Source organism: Lissotriton vulgaris, chromosome 2_1 (genome assembly GCF_964263255.1).
Source record: "Lissotriton vulgaris chromosome 2_1, aLisVul1.2, whole genome shotgun sequence".
Taxonomy (NCBI): Eukaryota; Metazoa; Chordata; class Amphibia; order Caudata; family Salamandridae; genus Lissotriton; species Lissotriton vulgaris.
In genome coordinates this window covers 757,464,600-757,490,263 of record NC_141687.1, presented here as the reverse complement: position 1 = coordinate 757,490,263, position 25,664 = coordinate 757,464,600, and the positions used below count along the sequence as shown (strand labels likewise).

At 49.6% G+C, this 25,664-nt stretch overlaps 1 protein-coding gene across 1 annotated transcript in view; it reads right to left on the bottom strand.

Moving 5' to 3' along the window:
• HPS5 (HPS5 biogenesis of lysosomal organelles complex 2 subunit 2) overlaps positions 1-25,664 on the bottom strand; it is a 607,584-nt gene that overhangs the window by 39,715 nt on the left and 542,205 nt on the right. Inside the window, exon 21 of the mRNA XM_086956066.1 lies at positions 11,664-11,770. Within this exon, the coding sequence (XP_086812192.1) occupies positions 11,664-11,770 (107 nt within the window). The remainder of the gene's footprint in view (positions 1-11,663; positions 11,771-25,664) is intronic.

The window sequence follows — 25,664 nt, the reverse complement described above, 5'->3', positions numbered from 1 at the left end:
GTAGCGCAAGCGTTGAATGGTAGCCCAGGTGGGGCGGCTCTGAGATAAGTAGTGTGCGGGAGCCCTGTCAGGCCAGAGTAGATGCATCAAAAGCACTGGACGACCCTCACCCTCCCCCTCCCCAAACTCCCCCTGAACCGCCCTTCCCTGTCCTCCCCCCCTCCCCCACTCTTCAACCAACAACTCCCTCCTGGAAACAACCAGCCCCTTCCAACCCCTTCCCCTCTTCCCATCCTGTACCCCCCTGGAACCCCAACAACCTTTAGTCCCAGTCATGTCCCAAGTGGACAAGTCCGTGGTGAATTACCCGAGTGGATGTCCGGCCACAGTCTCCTCCCCACGGCCCCCCACCCCCAGGACCCCAAACCTGCAATATCAGTAAGGCTGTGATGTTCTCCCCCCGGAGTGTTCCTACGCCGTCAACGCGACATCACTATTGGAAGCCGTGTATCTGGCCACTACGGAAACGGCGTTTGCCATGCTGGCTCTAATGGTAGGCGAGTCTGGTCTCGGGGGAGTGGCAGGGGCTTGTCTCCTCGACACTCTCCGCCAGCCGTCTCTAGGGCCACGCCTCTGACGTGGCGTAGCTGCATCTTCCTCTTCTGCGGTGATCCCCAGAACCTCGCATGTCTCCTGCAGTGATCGTAGTTGGTGCATCGTGCCATTCCACTTAAAGATGAGGCGGAAGGGGTGGCCCCAGATATAGGACGTTTCGTGCTCTCTAAAAAAATCGGTCGCTATCTTAAATGCTTTGCGCTTCTGAAGGGTGATAGCGGACAAATCCTGATACAGAGCAACAGAATGACCGCGAAAAGTGAAGGATTGTTTCTTTCGTGCCTCCGCCAAAATGCGCTCTTTCAATGGGAAGTCTGGGAGAAAGGCCAAAATGTCCGGTGGTGGTGCCGACGCACGCCTCGGTGGTCCCACTCTGTGCGCCCTGTCAATCAGGATGGGAAACTCCGCCAGTTCTCCCAAGATCTCCCTGAACAGGTCTCGTAAGTAACCAGCCACATCCGTGCCCTCTTCTGTAGATGGAACTCCTCGGACCCAAATGCTATTTGTCATGACCTGTTTTCAAGGTCCTCGTTGTGCGTTTGGAGATCCAGATGTTGGTCCCGTAGGCGTAAAACCTCCTGTTCCAGCTGTACGATTTCATCGTCAAGCCGGTGGTTTGTGCTCTCCACGGTGGCCACCCGCTCTCCCAGGCGGTCTACTTGAATTGAATTGAATTGAAGAGGTTCTTGTATAGCGCATGGCTACTCGGGAGCATCCCAGCGCGTGATGTTGAACAGAAGGGATAAACAAGGATCTGAGATGTGGGGGCTAACTCATCTGTATCTTGGGAAACAGTGCTGTTTTAAGTTGTTTTCGAAATGCCAGCAGGCTGGGTTCTAGGCGAAGTGAAAGCGGGAGGGCATTCCACAGCCTTGCTGCATTTCGCGAGAGGAGACGGTCCCCAGATCGGGCTCTGTTGGTCCTGGGTATTGTAAGGAGGTTTTGCTGTTTAGAGCGAAGAGCCCTAGATGGAATGTATGGTCTGATCATATCGTTCAGAATGGGGGGGCCATTCCCATAGAGAGTTTTATTGACCAGACAGAAGGTTTTGAAATGGACCCGCTCTTTTATTGGGAGCCAATGCACGGTCCTTAGTGAGGGTGCTGCTGAGGTACGATGGCTGGTACCAGTGAGTAGCCTTGCTGCGGAGTTTTGGGCCATCTGAAGTTGTCGGGTAACTGAAATGGGGGCTCCTAGGTAAAGTGCATTCCCATAGTCCAGCCTTGATAAAATGAGGGACTGGACTATGGTTTTCTTAGCAGTTTCGGGTAGCTGGGGGAGTATTTTGCGGATAGTTTTCATTAAACCGAAGCAAGTAGCCACTGTCTTTCTTGCCTGGATTTTGAAGGACAGCTCCGTGTCGAGCCAGAACCCGAGGCTTTTTATCTCAGTTTTTGGGGTAGGCCCGGGTCCCATGCAAGGAGGCCACATAGAGAAGGTGTTAAAGGTGGCCTTCCTTCCGAGCAGCATCAGCTCGGTTTTTCCTCCGTTCAATTTCAGATGGGATGCATCCATCCACTCTGCAACCGCACCCAGGCAGTTGCAAAGATTGTTCGGGGGGGAGTCTGCCTGGTTAAGGGAAACTACTAGCTGGGTGTCATCAGCGTAGCTTACCAGCTGGATTCCGAAGGGGGCCACTATCTCTGCCAAAGGTGCCATGTACACATTAAAGAGTGTGGGGCTAAGGGAGGAGCCCTGTGGTACCCCACACTGTAATGGCACTGGAAGGGAGCAGTTGGTGTCTGAGAAGACCTTAAAGAATCTATTGCTAAGGAAGGACTCAAGCCACTCAAGGGCCTTACCTGTGACTCCAATTCTCTCTAGACGGGCTAGGAGGACACAGTGGTTAACCGTGTCAAAGGCGGCGCTGAGGTCCAGGAGGATAATGGCCGCGCTGCCACCTGCGTCCAGAATCCTCCTGGATACCTCGACCACCCTCAACAAAGCTGTTTCGGTTCCCTGTCTCTTTCGGAAGCCTGTTTGGATGAGGTGTAGCAGGTTATAGGACTCCAAATAGGATGCCAGTTGTTTATTCACCCACTTTTCAGCAAGCTTACTAATGCCAGGGAGAAGGGAGATGGGGCGGTAATTGGAAAAGTCATCAGGGTTGAGATTTGGCTTTTTCAACAGGGCCTTTACCATGGCTAGCTTCCAGTCTTGAGGCACTGTGCCAGACTCCAGGGAAGTGTTGACAAGGTCAATGATATTTTTGCGAACATGGGGAGGGCTAATTTCAGGATGGACATGGGGGCGGGATCAAGGGGAGAGCCACTTTTTATGGAGTTGAAAAGGGAAGGGAAGAGATCGTCACTTAGCGGATGGAAGGTTGCAAGGTGAGGTGTGGTAGAATTAATGTCATCCCTCGGAGGAGGGTTGGATTCAGCTGCTGGGAGTGGAGGAAGAGAAAGATGAATCTTTTCAATTTTCGTGGCAAAGAAGTTTGCTAGTTCGTTGCAACGAGCACCAGATTCTTCAGATGAAAGCTCAGATGAGGGGGGGATCGGGGGCCCTTGTCGAGGTTTTTACTATTCTGAACATTTCTCTGGGCGCGTTAGTGGATTTTTCGATTTTTTTCAGCATAAAAGGTGGATTTGGCTACATTAAGTGCAGTTTTATATTTCTTGATTGTAAGTTTGTATTTAATTTTCTTCTCCTCGTCGAAGTGTTTTCGCCATTGTCTTTCCTCTCGTTTGCATTCCTGTTTAAGGGACCTTAGGTCTGAGTTGAACCAAGGCTGTTTATTCGGACTTTTTTTCTTTGAAATACATTTTTTGGGGAGCACACTATCTAATGATTGTTCTATCAATTGGTTGAAGTCAGTATTGGGCCTATCGATATTTTGGTTGGCCGTAGGTTTGTTCTGCTTCAGAGATTATATCCAGTCGCTGGGTTCTAACTTTGTCCAGCGCCTACCTAAGGTTTTATGAGGGGGTTGATTGGTGCACGGTCTGTTAATTTTCCATGAAAAGGGTATTACCATATGGTCTGACCAGGGGATAGAATATGGTACAGATGTAGACAATTCAGCAACGTTGGAGAATATTGGATCTAAGAGATTCCCTTTAGAGTGAGTAGGGTGTTGAACAATCAAGTTAAGTTGGCATGCAGCTAGGTCTTTGGTTAATTCCGTGGCAATAGTGTCCAAAGGGTTGTTAAAATGGAGGTTCAAGTCACCTAGCACTATGAAATTAGAGACCATGGTGGCTGATTCCAGAATTGTTTCAGTTAGCCCTTCTATAAATTGACCAATCTGGCCAGGTGGACGGTAGATTAAGAGACCGGAAATTGAGAGTTCTGAGGAGTGGGTGATGGAGAATTGTGTACTCTCACAGTCTGGGATAGTGCTGTCGATGAGGCGACAAGCTAAGTGTTCCCTGTATAAAATGGCGATCCCTCCGTCAACTTTAAGTTCTCGATCTCTGTGCTGGATCAAATATCCAGCAGGTAGGGCCCGGACGATGTCGGGGCCGGAGGACGAGCCGAGCCACGTTTCTGTTAAAAACAGAATGTCCACGTTTATATCTTCGATCAGTAGTGCGATTTCCGTGGCGTGCTTTGGTAAAGAACGACAGTTAACCAGTGCCATCTTTAAAGCAGTGTCTACTGTCCTGTTTTTAGGGAGTGGTGTGGTTTTTATGGTAGCCTCTGTGGCCCTAAAAGAGCAGTTGTTGCAAGAGAAGCCACCGAGCCCAAGGCCCATCGAATGGTTGCATGATGATGGAAGCTCCCTGTTGAGCGAGAGTAGTGTCAAGCGGGAGTATGTTAAAGGGCATGGGGCTGGTATACCAGGGGTCAAGGGCCCTGGGCACGACTGTGCGCGAACGGGCGCAAACGGGCGCAAACGGGTATGACTCTGGCACGACTCCGGCGCAGGTCCGGCGCGTCCGCAGTACGCGTCCGCTGCGCGGAGTCATGACCGTTCTTTTTATAGCGCTGCTAGAGCGCGCGATTCGCCTGGCCCACACCCAATATGGCCGCCAAGTTCGAATCCCAGCCCTCGGCGTCGATGCTCAGCCGAGGGCGGTCCGGGTAGGGAAGGGGCACAGAGCGCTTAGGAGCGCTGAGGAGTCTCTATTCTGAAGCGCTTTTTGATCAAGCGCTAGAGAACACGCTAGGGAGATGCACGTTTTAAAAAGTGCTTTTTAATCAAGCACGAGCAAACAAAGTTAAAAATACAATTCCTAGGGTGTCAAGGCAAAAGTGAAAGAAAGAGACCTCCCGGCTTCCACCTCAGGAGGGAAAAGGGTCCTTCTGATGGTAATCGCTGGAGGATAAGTCCTACTTCCTTTTTATAGCGTTGCTAGAGCGCTCGATTCGCCTGGCCCACACCCAATATGGCCGCCAAGTTCGAATCCCAGCCCTCGGCGTCGATGCTCAGCCGAGGGCGGTTCGGGTAGGGGAGGGGCACAGAGCGCTTAGGAGTCTCTATTCTGAAGCGCTTTTTGATTAAGCGCTAGAGAACACGCTAGGGAGATGCAAGTTTTAAAAAGTGCTTTTTAATCAAGCACGAGCAAACAAAGTTAAAAATACAATTCCTAGGGTGTCAAGTCTCTGCTCACTCGCACCTCTCCCGCTACTTCCTGCTTCAGTGTTTGAAAATCGTCCCTGAGGGTGCTGAAGAGGGATTCCAGGAAGGACCTAGTGACCGGCGGCTTCCCACCGTTCGTGTTCTGCGGAGCTCGGTGACGGTTGGCCCCTGTCTCCTCTTTGCTGGGTCCTGCTGAGCATCTCCGGGAGAGTGTTGCCTGCCATTGTGGTATGGATGTGGGTCAGATCCCTCGCTCCACCTATTACGTTACTCCAGGCCCTCCAGACGTCTCCCGGGATCTACTGAGAAAACCCTGCCAGATACCACCGATCTTGTCTCTCACTGTGGCCGGAAGAATTGCCCCCAGACTGCTAGGGCCTAAAGACCAGGTCCGGCGTCAGTCGGCCGTTCCGTGACCGCTGCTAGGGTGCTCTGTATGCAGGCAGGTAGTCCGTCGCCACCAGGCAGCCGACCCTCCACTGTGCCGCCAGTAGACGCGGTCCACGGGGGCGCCCGCCTCAGTTCGCAGTATTGGAGACTTGTCTCTAGTCCTGTAGAATACCAGCGACTCCCCGCAGGGAGGTGGTCCCGTGATTGGCCAAGTCTGGTCCGCTCCGCTGTCCTCCTGTGGCAGCCCTTCTGTTCGGCCTCACCGCGGTCTCCGGTCGTACCGGCCTGCCCGTATTCCAGGCTGTGCTCCTGTGCTCTGCAGGCCCCACCAGTCCGGCACGTATCGTCGGGTTCTCCGACCTCTCACGACACGCTAACAATGAGGGTCCCCCCTTGCCGCGTTATCAGCAGTCAGTGTACGCCAGGGCATCCACTCTGGGTCAGGGCGCAGGAGTCGTCTTCCACTCCTATGCAACTTCCACTCATCCGCGTACTAGGGCAATACCTCCGGTGATCAGCTCTCGCCTGCCCTGTACCGAGGACCCCCCGCCGGGGGCCCTGCTGTGAGGCCGCAGCCGTGACCCCAAGATCTGCTGCTCTGCTCGTCTTCACTGCTGGGCCCTGCTGGTCTCTGGGTGCGGCCGACACTGCTGGGCCCTCCGCCCTGTTGTAAGAATCTCGGGCAGGCGGGCCCGCTCCGCTTCGAAGAGCCTCTGTCAGAGGCCTTGCTGGTAGGCCGCAGCCGCGACCCCAGGTGCTGCTGTTCCGCCCGTTGTCTTTGCTGGGCCCTGTTAGGCACTGGTTGCGGCTGATGCCGCGAGGCCCACCGGCCCGTCCCGACACCTCCCGGGCAGGCAGGCAACCGGAGGCTTCTTGGGGCGCTTCCCTCTGCGGGTACTCCGTCACAGCCGCGTTCCGGTGCCCCCGGCGTAGCAGTCGCCGGTCGGCTAGCGTGGGCCAGTCCTCACTTCCCGAGCTCCCCCGGCCACACGTGACCCCCTCCGTATCTTCTTTCGTCTCCTGGTCCGGGGGGAGCTCCAGAGCGAGTTCAGCTCCTAGGACTGGGGGCCGAACTCCGGGCTATGTCTCCGTCGGCTTCGGGTCACCTCTAGCGAGTGTCCGGTCTGCTAGGCCGCAGCCGCTGGCTCAATTACTGCCCTGCAGCGTCCCCTCCAGCGCGGCTCCACTCGCCAGGCCGCAAGCCGCACTCCGGGCAGTCTCGGCGCCGCAGAGTGAACTGTATATTTTAAACAAAAATACTGTTGTAAGATTCTTTTCATTCGGCAGTTATCAAATGTTTAATACTTTTAAAAAATGCTTTTAGGTCTGGAATATTTATATATTTTATTCTGTATGATTGTAATGTCTATGTTGTGCTTTTATGACACACCTGTCGAATAAAGCTATTCAATTGATAGTCTGGACCACAAAGCTGTGATGGGTCAGTTGCCTAAGAAGGTAAACGGGGTCCACAGGGGCAGGGCGAAAAGTGAGGGCAATGGTACGGTCTACCGGTATCCCTGAGCCAGGTCTTGCCCTGGCCCATAGCTGAATGTCGGTTAGTGCCTTGCAAAATGGCAGTAAAGGTTCAACCCCAACTGACCAGGATGAAGGACCTCCAGCAGAGGGTCCATTGACTTCTCCACAGTGGGTAGAGTTAGATGCAACACATCATCCACTCTCCTCAAGACCCCAGCCAAGATAAAACTGGCTTCCGAAAAAAGGCCAGGAGGTGATAAAAGGGAGGAAGCAGGGGACAAATTAAGTCTGTTTCCCTCACCTAACTCAGCCAACCAGTTGTCTCCAAGCCTCGATTGTTCCAGAGGAACCACCCCGCCACAACCTTCTTCTGACTGGTTCTGTGGGGCCTCCGTAAAATCCTTAAAATGATGTAGGGTGATGTTGTGTCGACATCCACCCTGGAAGTAGAGGTTTCAACCAGCGTCAATGCCTGAATTCGTAGCGAAGTCTGCTCTACGATGTACAGTGACTCCGACTCCGAATCCGAATCCTCCGCCGCCTCCAGGATAGACACTGGCAGAGTAACAGACGTCGGCTGACGCTGCAGGAGGGGGACCAACAGGACTGTGCACCGATGTCTGAGTCTGAAACCAAAACTGCTGCAGAGGGCGAACCAGCAGCGATGGTGCAGTTAGGGCACCTACGACCTCCTAGGGGCCCGCAGGCACGCTACAGGGAGGTGAGGGTCCACAAACTAGATGAAGAGCCTCATAGTACTCCTGCATCTGACTCCAGGTTGCCCCGGCTCCGGGAAAGACTGGGAGGCTCGGGCGTGACGCCCGAGCGGGAGTCGCAACACAAGAACCTGAGACATCTCTGTGGTCCGCCGAAGAGGTCATGGAAGACCAGTGCTTCAACTTCTTGCAACGTTGTCAGAGACCGGGACCGCTGTCTTCGATCACGGGATAAAGGTCAGCGCTCCCGGGAACGACCACTGGACCGGGAAGAAGACCAATGTCGTGAGGAGCTGGAAGCCTGCGACAAACGAGCCATCAGAAGCTTCATGCGCCGCTCCCACAGCGCCTTCGGCTTCAACCATTGACAGGTGGAGCAGTCGTATGCCTTGTGGTGCACATCTAAGCACCACATACAAATAGTGTATGGATCCGTACCAGACATGTGGAGAGCACAGGACCCAGAGGATTTAAACCCAGAGGGCATAAGGCACACTGTTTCCTGACGAAAATTTGTCACAGAAGGCCGAAAAACAGGCAGCGTGTAAACGAAGATACTGACATCCACGAGCCAGAGGGGACTTATATGGCTCCCCTGGGTCATATCCTGAGACGAAGTCACTGCAGAGCTGTACGACGATGAGCCACTGCCAGCAGCAGTACTGCTTGATTTTTTTTCCGAATCCAGCCTGGCGCTTGGGGAGAATTCAAAGTTAAGGAATATGCGGCTAGATGTGTCTATCAGATAAAAAAAAATCCGTGCTCAGACGCAATAGGCTTTGTTTGGGCTATGTTTTAACCCCACCCTTTTCTCCCTGTACACAAATGGGGTGATTGGCCATCTTGGTAAGGAGAGGTATGATGCAGCAAGTCTCAGGGGAAAGAGAGATCCGGCCCTACTTTCTGCCGACGATACCCTATTATATTAGGGGCCTCATATTAAACAACTCCAAAACAAAATGCATGTTCTTCTCCAGGGTTTGACACTTTTGTTGTAGTAGACAGGTACTGGTGGGAAATAAGTGTGCTGACCAGGTTTACTCCCTCATCAATTACTTAGGTGTATGCATGACACCTAATTTGAGTTGGGTCCCGCAGATTGAAAAAGCCTATTCAACACTTATCCAACAGTCTACAAACCTGGTGAAGGTCCACCTTAGAACTATCTCTAGGAGGGTGGCTTCTGTCCTGGAGATTTATAATCTTAAAGTTACTGGGTCTGTTTTGTATGGTGCCGAAATATGCGGCTCTGCAAATTGTAATAGTCCGGTCACGACTGAGCATAGGTTTATGAGGTCCATTCTTTCACTTCCTAGGAGTAAGCCCCTAGTACCATCATAGCTAGACTTAGGCAAGAGGAAGATTTGTCATAAAAAAGAATGCAGAATGTTATTATTTTGGTACCATCTATGGTCCACAGATAACCTTTAATTTTATCGAGAAGGTGTTAGAGTTTTGATGACCGATCCGGGTGTTGCCAAAATGTCCTGGTTCCACTCTATTAAAACTCTTTTGATGAGGTTGAGACTAGATAACTATTGTTTTTTTCCTAGAGCAATTTTTCCAGTTATCTAGAGCAACGGTCAAAAAACCTTTCCTGGGAGGCTGTTGCTATGGATATAGTGACCAAGAGTACAGTTAGTCTTATGCAGTCTTTTATCAATTTTAAGTCCTGTATGAGTTTTGAGGTTAATGTTGATGAAAGTGAACCGTCTCTGGCAAGTAAACTATCGGCAGTTCAGATAAGGAATCCTCCCAATCAAATCCTTCACCTTTTACTGGTCTGTAAGGAGTGAGAGTGGTGATGAACAATGTCCCGCATGTGAAGGGGGAAAAGAATCATTGGAACGTTTAGTCTTCTTTTGCCCCCAGCACAGTAGCCTTCGGGCAAAGTGGATTGTTTCAGTCTGTAAGAATCTTGGTACCAATAGCTATCAGGTTGCCGTTAGAACTTTGAGTACTAGTACAAACAGGTCCCATGTTTTCGGTGTGGCTAAATATCTTATGGCAATCTGGATAAGGCGCTCCAAGCGCCAAAAAAGTGTGGTAGCCATCACCCGAGGAATTAACGTAGGGAAAAAATAGAATGTTGTGATCTTTGAGAAGGAATGATTTGGCCTTATCTTTAACACTAAGGTTGCAGTACAAACAGATCACAAACTACTTAAGTGGTTAATGGCAATGAAGAGTGGGAATCCCAAATTGTTGATATGGGCTATCTCGTTGTAAGGTCTACATTTCCCGTTAGAGGACAAAGTCAAAATGAGTCATGGGAATACAGGTGGACATTGGCACCTGTTTTGCTGATCTGGCAAACAGAATTCGACAACAGTGGAGAAAGGTTCTCAGTAGGCTGATCTGGAAAGGGTGTGTCCTGGAATGGAATTTCCCCTGCATAGTGTACAGCTTAGTTCCCGTTCCTTAAGTGCCTTGGCCTGACTGCGTGTATCTGGTATCTTGATTTCAGATTTAGGCCTATGGGTCACACTAATTTTGTGCGTGCAAAGATCTAGGACGGTCCATTTACATTAATAAGGAGCTATAGAGGCACACAAACCATACCCTCACTGGAAGATAGTTGAATACTGTCCCTTTCATGTGTATAGCACAGAGCAGCATTAGCAGCATATTGAATTTTTGTGAATTCATATTTGTGACCAACCCTTTTTTATCTGCGTCAATGCAGTGGAGCCCACTGGCCCATTCAAATACAATTCAGTTTCTTTGCTTTCCCAGGTCTTAGCACCGACATCATGAATGGATGTTGTTTTTGTATGTTTGTGTAGGTGCATGGTGTATGTGTGAGGGAGCTAGAGTAATAGAGGACTGTAGGAACCATTTATGATACCCCAGGTCTGGCCTCTGCAAAAGGAGAAGGTGAGATAATTTTGCCAGACAATGAAAGTTTATTGCTGACATTCCTGAAGCCGGAGGGAAGAGACCTAGGCACTACAGTGAAGGAAGTGGAGACAGGGCTGCTTTAGAAATTCAATTAGACCTGTTGCTTATCAAGGAACTGCTAATTAGTCTTCCTGAACACAATCATTTGTTTGATGGTGGGGGGCGAAGCTACAAACTCTGTTGTACAAGGTGAGCGGTGCCTTTATGTGTGGACTAACCTTTTGTCTCTCCCTGTTTAACTCCTCAGACGGCGGATGTCAGCCAGGTGCAGAACACTCACACCTCTTTGTGACTCTGTTGTGGGTTTAACCAGCTGGAGACTACCCTACTGAACGAAACACCACAGTACACAAAGGCTTTGTCTGGCGAGCAACGTGGAGAAGTCACTTGAGAAAAGAACCACTTCAAAGCAGTGCTGAAGCTGCAGACATTGAATACATATCTCCTGTCTGATTATTTACTATATAAATGAGGGATCTCTCTAGGCCACATATAGTTCCAGTTCTAAGTCCTCTATGGAAAAGAAGGAAGTGATCCACAGAGTACTCAGAGCATTACTGTGCATCCAAAGTTGTTGTCTGGGACAGAATTGGGGAGATAGCAGTCTGAAGCACAAGACTACTTGATAGCACCCAAGGACACTAAAATGAATGTTATCATAATAGTTTGCAGTATTTCATTCTTATGTGCATGAAAGTAATTTTCTTTATTGAAATAGAAACACTGGGCTGTACATTGCTTTATTGTGTTGTAGTATGTTGGTTGAGCTCTGTGCTCGAGCACTTTCACACTACATCTCTGAGAAGCCTGTGACTGCTCGCCATCGCTACCACAAAGAGTGAAGGGATTGGCTCGGTTTCAAAAGCCAGCGCCTCGAGACCCTGACAGCTGAGTAGTCGCGCTTTACAAACCCCTGATTGACTGACTGACTGAAAGTAGGATGGATCTCAAGACAAAAGACGCAAACAATCTCAGTTCTGAAGACTGAGACCCATGCTTGCCATGTGGTCCCCCTGATGAGGTATAACAATATTTCAAGTACTTTAAAAGTAACCGTTAAAATAGTTACATGATAGAAATTAATAATCACTTACCCTTGTTCCGATCTAAAAGGTTAACATCATCCAAATATATAATGATTGTAAAGGCTTCTGCTCTTCTATCCATCTCTGAGCAAAGATACAGGGCTCCTGTCCAGAACCTTAAACATAAAAAATAACACATGAAAACACATTTAATTTACTAAAAGACATTGCATTACTGCATTGTCTCTATTCCTTTGCTACAATCCTTATTAATATATTAAAGGAACTGAGGCCATTGACCATGGTAACTGCATCAGATCTTTACATTTTCCACAGAGTTTAGCCCTTGCTTTTGTTCTGAGAGCATATACACGTAAACTCTCTCACTGGTAAATGCATGTTTGTTTATTTGTGATTTTAGGCTGCTGTACACGTTTAAGCCCTTGCATCATGGGTTTTGTTAAATGCATTAGTTAAAATACACATGAAAGAATACATTGGTATAGGCTACATATGCTGATCGAAAGAGTACAACATACTTTATTACTTTTGTTGAGGGAGGAGAGGGGCATCATGACTCGAGGTTCTACCTCTCCTGAACCATGGTCCTTCCCCACTATCAACAGATGTAATAATCGGCATATTACACTCTGTATGTCTGTGTATTTACTTTCTACTTATTTATCCAATGGTATTTGTTAAGCCCGACATTCACTCAAAGGTATCTGTGCAATAATAACTACCCAGAGAGGAAAGAGAGGGACATAATATAGGCCAAAGCATGTACTAAGCTGATAATTAGGGGTAAAGCAATGTCCTATCATGGATATTGCCAGGGACAGTTGTGTCATTAGAGATGTTGGCAGATTGTTCTAAACTTTTGATGCAGCTATTGAGAAGGCTATTCCATCTAAGGCAGGGCTACGGAACCTTTTAAGATCTAAGTCAACAGCTCTGTTTTGTACCTGACCAACTTCGGAGACAGAGGGCTTTGTCGCCCTCTAAGAAATGATTTATAAATGCTGTTACTTACCTCAATTAAATGGCCACTCATCACCAGGGCCTAAGTTGAAGAAGCATATTTCACTACTAAATCTAGAGCCTTTTGGCTCCATTTTAGGACGAAGTATGATGCCCAATCGGATTCTCACATTTAATTGAAACCCAGAGTGTGCTAAAGAATCCAACACAGCGCAGATCAGCATCTCAGACGACCATAGCTTTCATCTGGATACCTGAAAACCTCCCGGCCAGTAGCATATATACTTTTGATAAGGTGCCAAGAGCACCCCTGCAGGCAATATATACTGCCAAAGGGAATTTTTTTTAATTTTTTTTTATTTAATTTATTTTATTAGGAAAAAGCACCTCACAAAGTACATAAAGCGCTCGCCTACATCCCATCTCGGGCCGGCAATAGGTCTCCGTGCATCAACAATGACATGTACCATTATACATTAACATCATAGAGTCCAGTATCAGCGCTCTCCGGAGGACGATGGAGGGCAACCCTCCTCTGTAGGCTTGTACCATCTGCTGAGCAGCGTGCATTTTGAAAGAAGAAATGAACAAAGCAGTAAATTTTTACTTTTTCTCCCAACTAATCCCTAACCCCGTGAACACCCCCCCTCCCCATAACAGGCCCCTCAGTTGTGCTCCCCGAGTAAGTCCTCAGGCGTCGCTAACACCTGCTGTGTCTAGTGCAGTCTACCACTCTACCTCCATCTAGGGTGCTACCCTCCCACCTCACACCACTATGGATGGGTTGTTTCCCAACGCCTATAGCGCACTATGTGTGCGGGGGATCCCATCGAGCAGGTGAATCGGGTGGCACTTGCTGGACACTCTCCAGTCCCTCCCCCTCCCCCTCCTCCGAGACATCCCCGTCCAGCCTGGAGGACAAGTGGGTCTGGTATAGCCCCCAAAAGTTCTTGGGGCGACTTCTGGGCGGAAGAAGCTCACTGTATGTATCCGCCTGCGTGTTACAGTACTTCATATCGCTGGCCCATCGCTTGAGTGTAGGTAATGGCCCCCTCATCCAACATAATGCAACTACCCGCTTCGCAAGCAGCATTCCCATGCCCACCAGCTTCCTAATCGAGACGGGTATCGATTTCGTATAGCCCATTAGGGCAAGGGCTGGGTCCATTGTCAGGTCCACCTCAACTATAGTGCTCATTTCAGCGAACACGCCTGCCCAATATCTCTGGACCCCCGGGCAGTTCCAGGCTAAGTGCAAGAAGTCCGCAACCTGCGCCCGACACCTCTCGCAGTGTGGGGAGTCGCGGAGGCCGTACCTGTGAAGCCGTTCCGGTGTATGGTATACCCTCTGCAAAAATTTAAAGTGGACCAACCGGTGCCTCCCGTTCAGGGAAATGCGCCTCGTGGCCGCAGAGCAGTATGCCCACATGTCATCATCGACGTGGGTGTCCAGGTCAGTCTGCCAGGCTAATCTCGCCCTCGTGTAGAGCAGTGCCGTGTGGTCGTGTCCTATCCTGTACAGCCTAGTGATCAGCTTCTTTGGAGAGTCGTTGTTTATAACATACACCAGTTCCGGGACCGCGGGGGGTTCCTCCATATCCGGGCCCAGTAGTTCCGAGAGGGCACTGCGGACTCGATGGAACTGAAAGCGTTGGAGCAACGTGGAGCTCTCCCTCCGAAGCGAGATCTGCGCCCACGTTTTCGCCTTGCCATTCACAAATAGGTCCCCCAGAGTGTGTGCACCTAGTTCGTGGAGGGCCCTGTGGACACCCGGTTCCGCCAAGGTCGGCAGCCAGAGCGCCCATTGTATAGGCATGTTGGGGGCGTACATCAGCTCCTTGTTCTGCCTCTGCAGAATGGAGTGCCATGCGTGGTTGGTGGATAGCAGGGAGTCCAGAACGCCAACCCTGCGGTCTTTAGGCCCGCAAATGGTAGCAGGAAGTGGGGTAGGGTCTGCGAACAGTCGTTCCAGGATCACGTGCGGAATGTCTTGGTTGCCATGAATCCAAGTGTGGAGGTGGGAGGCCTGCGCAACCCTGTAGTAGCGCTCCAAATCCGGGGCCGCTAATCCCCCCTGCTCGTACGGTAATTGCAGTACCCGCCATTGCACCCTAGGTTGTTTCCCGGCCCACGCCAATCGCACCAGGAGTTTGTTTAGAGTTGCAAAGAAGGCTTTCGAGAGGACAATCGGGAGATTATTAAATAGGAATAGGAACCTCGGGAGAATGACCATTTTCATTAAGGCGATCCGCCCCACCAGTGACAGCGGGAGCTTGATCCAGAGCTCAACGTCATCCACGAGTTTGCTGTAGGCAACCCCGTAGTTCTCCCTTAGCATGACATCCGGGTCCGTGTGCAGCATAATGCCCAGATATCTTATCGGCTCAGAGGACCATTGGAGCGGGTAGTCCATCTCGAAGGGGACAGTAATAGGGGTCAGTGGGAAGGCGACTGACTTCGCCCAGTTAACCTTCAGCCCAGATAGCGCGCCAAACCTCACAACCTCCCTCAGTACCGATGCAATGTTATTGGCCGGGTCCCTGACATAAAGAAGAGTGTCGTCCGCATACGTGGAAATACCTAACTTGTAGGTGGGGTAATTGATGGCTTCGTAGGAGTGGTATTCCCGAATCGCACACGCCAGTGGCTCCGCCACTAGGGCGTAGAGCAGCGGGGAAAGAGGGCACCCCTGTCTCGTGCCTCTGCTGATGGAGATCGGCTCCGAGACTGCATCTCCCAGTCTGACTCTGGCCGTGGGCTGGTGGTAAAGGGCGCCCAGCAATTGAAGGAAGATCTCTCCCAGCCCCAGCTTCCGCAGTACTTTGCGCATGAAGGGCCACTCCACAGAGTCAAAGGCCTTCTCCATGTCTAGAAAGACCGCGATGGCTTTGGTGTCATGCCTGGTGTGCTGCATGGCTCCCAGGACCGTGCGAATATTGTAAGTGAGGTTCCTAGTCGGGATGAACCCAGCCTGCTCCGGGGCCACTAACTCGGGCGCCACCAGGGCCAGCCTGGTCGCTAGCACTTTTGCGTAGAGTTTAGCGTCCACATTAAGAAGGGACAAGGGGCGGTACGAGCCCGGCAGGTCGCTGGGCTTGCTAGGCTTAAGAATAGTGACGATGAGCGCCTCCCGCATAGAGTGGGGCATAGCGCCATTTTCGCAAATTTCGTCAAAGAGGGTGGAAAGGTGGGGGAGCAGCTTATCCTTGTACGCCTTGTAAAAGGCCACCGTTAGCCCATCTATCCCAGGGGCACTGTCCGCCCTCATGGTGGCCAACGCGTCAGATATCTCCTCGCAGTGAATAGGGGCCATTAGGAATTCCCTCTGCCAATTCTCCAGGAATGGCATCTTAATGTAGCTAAGGTAATTGTCAATTTGGTCCTCCACCCCCGAAATTTTAGTGGTGTATAGCTCCTCATAGAAGCTCCTGAATTCCGCCAGTATATGAGTCTCCTCCGTGAGTATCACCCCTCCAGAGGTGCGCAGTTCCGCGACAGACTGTTTGCGCCTAGTGCCTTTCATAATTCTGGCAAGCAGTGCACCCGGGCGGTCACCCTCCCCATACGCGCGCGCCGTCGCATACTTTCCTAAATGTCGCACCTCCCTGTCTGCTTCCTCATGGAATTCTTTCAAAAGTTCTTGCAGGGTGTCATCCCCAGGCAGGCTCGGGTCAAGGAGCTGGCGGCGTTCATAGTCTGCTATCTGCCCCTCCAAAAATTTTAGTCTGTTTCTAATTGCCTTGAGGACCCCGGAGTGCTTCGCCATGACCACCCCCCGTACATACACCTTAAATGTCTCCCAGATAGTCCCGAAGGTGTCCACTGAGCCCAGATTGGTGGTAAAGAAATTGTCTATGTCCTCTCCCAGGTCAGCCCTGAATGCCTCGTCCAGCAGCGAGTAAGGCGGGAATCGCCACGTGAATGGCGGGATTCTCTGGAGGGGCGTGTGCAACTCCAGGAGCACCGGGGAGTGGTCCGACAGAGTACGGGGGAGTACACTGCAGCCCCTGACCATGGAGAACAGGGAGTGTGACGCCAGCCAGTAGTCAATCCTGGTATGGATGTTGTGGTATGCTGAGTAGTGCGTGTACCCCCCCCTTGTCGCTATGTCTTCCCCTCCACACATCTACTAGGCCCAGCCTCAACATTTCTGCCTGCATGCGCTGCGCCGCCGCAGCCGGGCGCCTGGCAGGGCCCGTGGACCTATCTAGATCAGGGCTGAAGGTGAAATTGAAGTCCCCGCCCCAAACCATATTCCCAGCGGACCATTCATTACAATGTTCCGCAACCGCTGCATAAAAGTCAGGAGAGTCGTAGTTCGGGCCATAGACATTCACGATCAATAGGTTGTGTCCCTTGCCTGTGCACTTGCTTAACACAAACCTCCCCTCTGGGTCCGCCTCCACCAGGGCGAGGGATAGCTTAGATTTCGGGTTAACCCAGGTGAGGACCCCCCTGGCGTGTGTGGTGAAACCTGCAAAAGTAGAGTGTCCCTGGAGCCCCCTGTGAGTTAGCATCTTGCTGGTGTTAGGGAGATGTGTTTCCTGCAGCAGTGCCAAGTCTATGTGGTGTCTCTGTAGGTAGTGCAGCACCTTGCGGAGCTTCCGGTAATCATTTAATCCCCTTACATTCCAGGTGACAGCCCGTAGGGATTCCGAATCCCGCAGCGAGTCTGCCCGAGCCGTGTCAGCCATTAACATTAAGAGAAGACAGCAATAGTAGCGTGGTGGCAGGGGCCCTACCCTTCCAGTAGCGGCAGCCGCCCACCCACCCCGCAGAACTTAACCCGTTAGAGCACATGTCGGACCTCACCCCAAACAACCCCGAATTCAGAACCCCCATTACCCCCCTCGCCCACAGTCAACCAACCCCAACCTGGTGTGACCGAAGTCCCTGCATCCATCCCCCCCCCCCCATCTTCAAACTTCCCCAAACAGTCTCAAGAAGAGCAGCAAGCATTATAAGCGCCAGGGCAGAGGTAGCGCACTCAATGTCCAAACCGACCTCAGCCCGGTCGTGCCTCCTGCGCAGTATCAATGGGCCGCCCCCACGCCAGCGCCCCCACTCGCAAGTGCGGCTGCAGGATATGAAAGCAGTATAGTACCCGCCCTAACGGGCGTCCCCCCCCCCCCCCCCGGACCGTGGTGACAATCCCATGGGGCAGGGCCCCAACAACGCCACCCAAGGTCAGTGTAACCAAGTCATGGCAATCGCCGCCCCCCACCATAGCCCGAGTGGCCTGTGCAGATCTCACCCGCAGCATCATGTCCAGAAGTCCGTTCACCTCAGTGGTGCGCCCCGAGTGGGCTTCTCCCGGTGCAACCCACATGGATTATCGCAGGGGCCAGTGTAGTCGATCCGCCAGAGGAAGCCACTACTCCCCCTTTCCTTCGCTAGTCCTGCTCATCCAAGTCGCCATTTCCAGCACGCTCCTCCGCTGGCGCAGCTCGGTCCTCTCGATGTTCCTTGATCCATTGTTTCAGGGACTTCTGCAGTTCCTTAGGGTCAGTGAAGAAATGCGAGTGGCCCTGCCTGTTGATGCGCAGCCGCGCCGGGTACAACATGGCATAGTCCAAGCCCAGGTCTCTGAGTTGCTGCTTGTAGGGGACAAATCGCCGTCTCTCTTCCTGTACCTTGGAGGTGAAGTCAGGGTATAACGAAATGTTCATCCCCTCGTACTGCAAGTCTCCCTTCTCTCTAGCAGCACGGAGAGCAGCGTCCCTGTCCCTGTAGTTGAGGAGTTTTGCTATTATAGGCCTCGGGTTCGCACCCGGCGGAGGCCTTGGACCCAAGGTGCGGTGAGCGCGCTCCACTATAAACATAGGGGAGAAGGTATCGTCCCCCAGCAGAGTTTTAAGTAGTTTCTCAACAAATAGCTCCATTTTCCCCGTCTGGGTCGACTCCGCCACACCCGTGACGCGGATGTTGGATCGCCTGGAGCGAGCCTCTAAATCTTCGGATTTTTCCTGTATCACCTGGAGCAGCCTTCCAAACTGCTTGCGGTCAGCGTCCCATGTTGTCTGCGCCTCCTCCGCCTCCGTTAGCCTGCGCTCCGCCATGTCCAGCCTCTCTGCGTGCTTATCCACCCTCTCCGTCATTCGATCCATCCGGTATGCCAGGGCGTCAATCTTGGTGCCAATGGCCGCCATGCCCTCCTGTAGGCCCTTCTCCATCGTGTTGAGCATACCCTTAATTTCTGCGCACAGTGCGGAGCTCGGGTCTGCAGCTGCTCCCAGGGTCTGGTCTGCCGGAGGGTCCGGCACCTTCTGTCTTCTCTGGTCAAACGACAGCTTAGTTTGAGTCCTGTCGCCCTTGCCCATCACTGCAGCGGATAGGGAGGCCAGCGCCCTCAATCCTTATAGTGCCAATGGTCCCCCAATGGGACAGTCACGATCCCAATCGTGTGTAGGCCTGTCTGCCCAGCACCGCCACTAGCCGAGGCAGGCGCTCGTCGCTTTCACACCCCCACTGGGGTCCTCGATGTCAGGGTACTCCCAACCAGGTTAGGGGAGCAAGGCTCGTGCAGAGGGTGCACTATCTCGGGGTCGCCCGCCGTTCCTCAGGGCCTCCTCCAAGCGGTCTGGCTGCCAGTCATGCCACTCCGGTAGGAGGTAATGGCGCCCGCGGCGATGCAGAGTTCCGCCTGCGCCACGTGTGTCCTCCCGGCGGGACCGCCTCACCGCCGGCGCTCACTCTAGTCCCCCAAGGTCCTCGGGGTGTGCAGAAGTTGCAGCGGGAGATCGCCGTGTGGGCCTGGGGCACCCAGGAGGTCTTGGCTGCCGCCGGTCCCGGTGCACGCGGGACGTCTTCACCCAGGGGCCGCACGTCGGGTGACGCAGCCCGGCTCCCCGTCACAGGACAGCGCGGGGATCCCGGCCTGGTCCGCAGCTCTCCGATCGGTGGCGTCGCCGGGGGAATCCGCAGTCACAGCTCCCTCAAAGTCGCGTCGGGGGTCCGCAGGGGGGAGAAGGGGCAGCCCCCGCCAGAGTTCCGCAATAATCGCCGCTCTGTAAGGATAATTATCGAATTGTTTGTGGCGCTAGCGCGGAGCTTCGCGCTTAAGCGTCCGCCATGAACGCCGGCTAGCTCCGCCCCCTCGCCAAAGGGAATTTACTGGAATTCCAAGAGGTGTGCCAACATATCTCCTAGTGCTGCATGAGGCGGAGCATAAAGGATGGTCAGCCAAGCTGAGGACAACATAGGTATTCAAATGTCTCCTTCGTTTGAGTGAAGAGTTTGCAAACATATTAAATATCAAACTCTCTCATACCCCGATCTGCAATGGTACTAATATTGGTGTGTAAACTGCTAGCCAATCTCTAGATGCTTAGCTGCAGTCCTACGGCCACTATGCTTTAAATATGCTCATCACATTTATCAAACAATTAACATGAACTGAGCTAGTCTCATTTAACACTTTGATTAAACCATGTGACATTAGCATAGCCATTAGGTTGTCCATATCAGCTTCTGTCCCTTCGTAAGCATAACATTTAAAATTGGTCTGCCAAAGCAACAAACTGCACGGAGAAAACAAATAATACTGAAAGTTTGGAACCTTTCACACAGTACCAACCCCTGTCCAATGCTCTAGTAGGCATACCAAACTTTAATATAGGAGAGTAATCAGTATAGCAAAGCACTACCAAATACATCTACATTCATTCCAGGATGTATATAACATTTTTTGTTAAAAGGTGATTCTGGCAGCAAATGATACAAATAGTTTGAGCCACCTACCAATCTCAATGTGAAAGAGGGGGACAACCCTGTTAAATTATGAGTACGGGGTCTGCCTTGCCTTCATATAGGTGGATACTGAGATACATAAATATAACTGGTGCGCACTGGAAGGGAAGCCTGCTTCTCATTGTGGGATCAGGCATATTTATTTAAAAGACCTTGGATTTCCTGCAAATTTGAAGATTTTGCAGATTTATCCACCATGACCAACGATAGATGAATATTGATTCTAGGGTACTTAACATCCAGCAGAGCACTGTCAGTGTACAGTGTGATGATCACTTTTATCCCATCTATTGCATTCGCTGTATGCACCTATTAAGTGCAAAGCTAGTGTAAATTGGAGTCTGGTAGTGCGCACTCATGGCTTGTGCTCAACCGCAGGTGCACAGGTAGCAATAACATTTATTAATATGTACCCAGGTCATATGTCAGCTATGCTGTTGGTGTACAATTGAGTTATGAGATGCATCAGACATGCTTCTTATGTTAAAAAAGCTAAATAAAGTAAAGCCAGAACATTGATGTGACGCCTTGACTCAGCCATCCATGCCTGACATTTTCCAACCAACAAATAATACATCTAATGGGTCTTGCTGAACTGAGTCTCGACTGGGAGTGGACCACCTTCCTTGTCCTCAGCAAGGAAAATCCTGTAAGCAATGACTTTCCATAGATTCTTGTATTCAGTATTGATAAAGCACAAGAGATAATATAAAATGCACTGCTCACGTTGTCACTGGATTTAGGAAAGAAATGGCAAGGATGAAGAATCCCCATATCAAGCTGCTTTTGGTGTAATCAACCATCAGAATGAGCTGTTTTCTTTTTGTAAGGAGTCTGATCAAATTGAAAATACCTCGTAATTGTATGGTGTTATTGATGCTAATTTGTCCCAGAAGCATTTTTAATAAAATCCTTTAACGAACATCCAAGCTTTTATTTTAGTCCGTTAATCTGGAGAGCACTCTGACGTGCTTACCTATGTGCCTTACTATACAAGGAGAAAGACAATGTCTTCTGCAAGCATTGGTTTGTAGCATGTAGTGCTGTAGATTCATATGATCTGCACACTCCTCCAATCTAGTGTCGAGCTCGGACGTTTGCAAGTTGTTCTTCAAAGAAGTGTTTCAAGTCACAAGGTATGGTGTGACTCCTATGTTGGCAATGTGCATGGGCATCAACTCTACTGTTAGATTGTTTTTTGCACAGCGGATGATCATAAGTATAGAGGGATGAGTAAGGACAGTATGGTTAATGTAGGAAATGCACCTTTTCTGTCTGCTCACCCTGTATTTTTCACCTTTTGGTGGACCCTGTATGTTTGTTGCCTTAAGAGCTTGGTGCACTTTATTCCTGCTAACCAGTGGCAAGGGACTTGTATCCTCCCTCTATATATGGTTGAAATGGAATGTTCCTAATTTTTATATTTAACTTAACTATAGGTCATGAGTATTTGATACAAAATGAACCCAGGGTCTGCAAGTTAAATGCCATTAGTGGACTGTAGTACCTCAGTTTATTGCCCGGCAGAATGTAAAAATCATTGAAAATACACAAATAGTATAAACCAAACACAGTATAAAAGTGCAAAGCAAGCAATATAGTACATTAACATCAAATGAGAAAACAATCACTATACACAACAATTAAAATCATGTGTCAAACATTAAAAAAATATTTTCCTTTAAAATCTAAATACACTGCTTAATCATCCCAAGGATATGGATGGGCTTTATGGATTAGGAAGCCAGTGTGCACAACTTGATCAACTATGCAGCTTAATTTTTACAAAAACTTGCCAATACCGCTTTTACAAATTCTTAGTGCATTAGTCTGATTTGTTAGCTCTAATAAATGGCACATGGGCACAATCCATCTAGATCTAGGGTTGGAGTAAGTCGAACCCTGTGTTCAATCAATGAAGAACTTTGGGGACCTCTACGAGTCTGAATAGGATAGTCTAATGCCTAAATAGATTAATTCTTTCAGTTTCTCCCAAAAATTTTGGTCCCAACCACACATCCTCCTAAAGTTCTTTATTTTACTTCCGGCCATGCATTTCGTTTTCAGGGCATTGATTTTTAGGTCGTGACACTCACAGAATATTGAGAATCCATTAAGATTTTGCAAGCCCACAATAATATTTTTAATGAAAGGAGTGTTATCCACAAAAAGTAGCCAGGCACCTTGTGACCAGCAAGAGCAGGGGAATCATTTGCATAAATATGGTAATCAATGCAATTATTAGTAAACAGAAGGAAAAGAGTTGCTGGGAAGGTTATGGCATTCTTTTTTAAAGACCAGAACAATCTCAGTTTCCTTCCAGGTCAAGGGTATTCGGGCTCCATTAACTATTACATTACCCTGCAGTATCTATTGTGCCATCTACTACAATGGCAGTTCAAACATGGCTTTGGGCCTACCAGTGTAGTTGGGCTGTTGGAGTGTAAATACTGCAACTCAAAATGTCAGATTAAATCCTTCTGACAGGTCAAAACCACTCCTTTTAAATATTAATTTTACTGTATGTAGGTCTGGGATCGAACAAGGGAGGGTGCATGGTATTTAAAAGCAGGACACGTAGAAATTTAGAAACTGAATTTTAACATGCCCTTACAGCAACAAGCACCCAAAAGCTATTTTTCACTGTGGCGGGTATAACTATTTTCTATGCAGAAAACCAGAGTACAGATGAACAAATCTTTAGCTGTATTTTAGGTATGGGATTAGCTAGAAAAATTATTATTTCAATAGTTATTACAAATCCAATTCAATGGTAAAATCAGAGGTTTTATAAGTATTAAGGTAAAGTAATGTTGAAAAAGCTCCCTTTTCTCTGCATGAAGTTCTTAGAGGTTAATTCACATTTGCGCTCAAGATTCTCCCAGCCAGGTATTAGTGTTTTAATAGGAGTGAAAAATAGTGAAATGCTTCCCAGGAACAAACAATAGATGGATCTGAAAGGCAGAGATGACTCCTGTGAACCTCACTGAATGTGCAGAGTGAGGGCTGTGAGCATTACAGTATTAAATAATGCTTGAGTGAGAAAGTCTGCTTGATAGGTCCGATAGGTTTACATATAACACATGTGAAAGGTAGAGAACAGAAAGGCAAGACAATTCTTTTACATCCACTGCCCGGTTGCTGATAAGCCCTGTAATGTAATGTAAGGGAATACTTATATAGCGCGACTGCCACCCAACGGGTTTCCTGACGCTGAGATTACCAAAAACACGGCAAGTAACTGGGCATGAGAATAGAGCTAGAATTAAGCTCTGGGAAAAAGTTTTATTTTCAATTTCTTCCTAAAGCACGACAGTGTATCCATTTGTCTAAGCTCTATTGGCAGTGTTCCAAAGTCAGGAGGCTGCAAAACTAAATTATCTGCCCCCCAGTCGAACTTTCTTGACATGTGAGACATATAGCACGCTAGCTGTAGAGAAGCATAGGTTTCTTACAGGGTATAGGATAGGATAGGATAGGATTTAAGTTTATACAGCGCTCAAATGCAGAGACGTCTTGGCACTAAAGTGAGAGAAGAGATCTAAGAGTGTTTAAGCTAAACAGTTAGGATGCCGGAAGTAACCATGTTTTTATTTGCTTCCTAAAAACTGTCAAGCTTGGTTGAAGTCTAATTATCATGGGTAGTTGGTTCCACAGCCTAGCTGCACACCATGACAACCCCCCACACCCCCAACCTAGCTCTGTGAACTTCAGTAGTGCAAATGAGGCTGGAATTTGTCGACCAGAGACTTCTAGTGGGAGTATACCCCTGAAAGATTCTTCGCAGATCAGTCTCCCCTTCACCCTAGAGCGTCCTATGTACAAGGCAATGGATCCTAAACTTCATGCATTGCTGTATGGGAAGCCAGTGTAATGATCTGATAGCCGCAGAAGTGGGGTGACCTTTTGGAATATTTAGGAGTATTTCTGTGGCCGCGTTTTGTATGGACTGCAGTTTGATCTTCTGTGCCTGATCACTAAACACGTAAAGAGCATTGCAGCAATCTAATTGGGATAGGACCGCCACAGTTTTTCCTAGCTCTTGTGAAATAAAAGGGAACACCTTCCACAATAGCTTCAAGATATAGAAGCAAGTGGAGGTTACATGGTTAATCTTCACAGAAAAACCCAGTTGACAGTCAAAGATGGTCCCCAGGTGTTTTACTTTAATGGATGTGTTGGGCACATACCCGCCTCTGCCAGCCACCAGGTGCCATTCCACAGGGACGGTTCGCCACCAAACTCCATGAACTCTGTCTTATCTGTATTGATCTTCAAGTAATTATTACTCATCCAGCTCATGATGTGACTCAGACACGCATGGAATCTAGCGGCTACCTGCTCCACCTGTTTTGATACCGAAATGATGATTTGGGTATCGTCGGCATATGACACAAACGGGAACCCATGCTGTCTAATGAGACTGGCGAGAGGGGTCACATAGATACTAAAGAGAGTCGGTGACAGTGACAAATTCTGTGGGACTCCACAAGGCAGATGGAAGGTTTCTGATTGCAGACTTTTCCAGTGTAGAGTTTGCTCCCTATCTTCTAGGAAAGAGGAGAGGAGGGACAGAGCCGCCTCCCCAATCCTCACTGCCTTCAGCCTTTGCACCAACACTGTGTGATTCACGGTGTCGAATGCTGCTGATAGGTCAGGGAGGATCGCTCCCCCCCCCATCCATCTGTCTCTGAATCTCCTCAGTTGCCATAACTAGCGCTGTCTCGGTGGAATGCCCTGATCGGAAGCCATGCTGACTACCGAGCGGGGAGTACCATCAAAATTTCCTCTGTAGAGTCTTAGGCCCCATTAAATGTGCTGCCCTATAGACGATACAGAGTGCCTTAAACTGGACTTGCTGTACAATGGGCAGCCAATGGAGAACTTTCAAGGCAATCGAGGACGATGCTCTACGTTGTCTGTTCAATGCAAGTTTGGCTGCAATAGTCTGTATCCTTTGCAGCTTTTTTAGCAGAGATGCTGGGGCTCCTAGGAGAAGGGCATTGCAGTAATCTAATCTGCTCAGGATAATACTCCTTACAACTTGCGGTCTAGCTGAGACCGGTAGAAAAGGGAGTATCTTTCTTAGCGCTTGAAGCAGAGAAAGACAGGTGCTCACAGTTTTATCTACTTGCGAGTGCAATTGCAGATTACTGTCAAGCAGTAGTCCTAAATTGCAGACTTTTAACAGGTAGTTGAGGGTTTTTAGCAGAACTTGGCCAGAAGTCTGCTGGCAAGAGACAAAGGATTTTATTTGCAGAGAAGCAAAGTATTTAAGTCTTGTCCCCATTAAATTGCAATGAGTTATCCCTAAGCCAGCCTGCTGTTTCTCGCATGCAG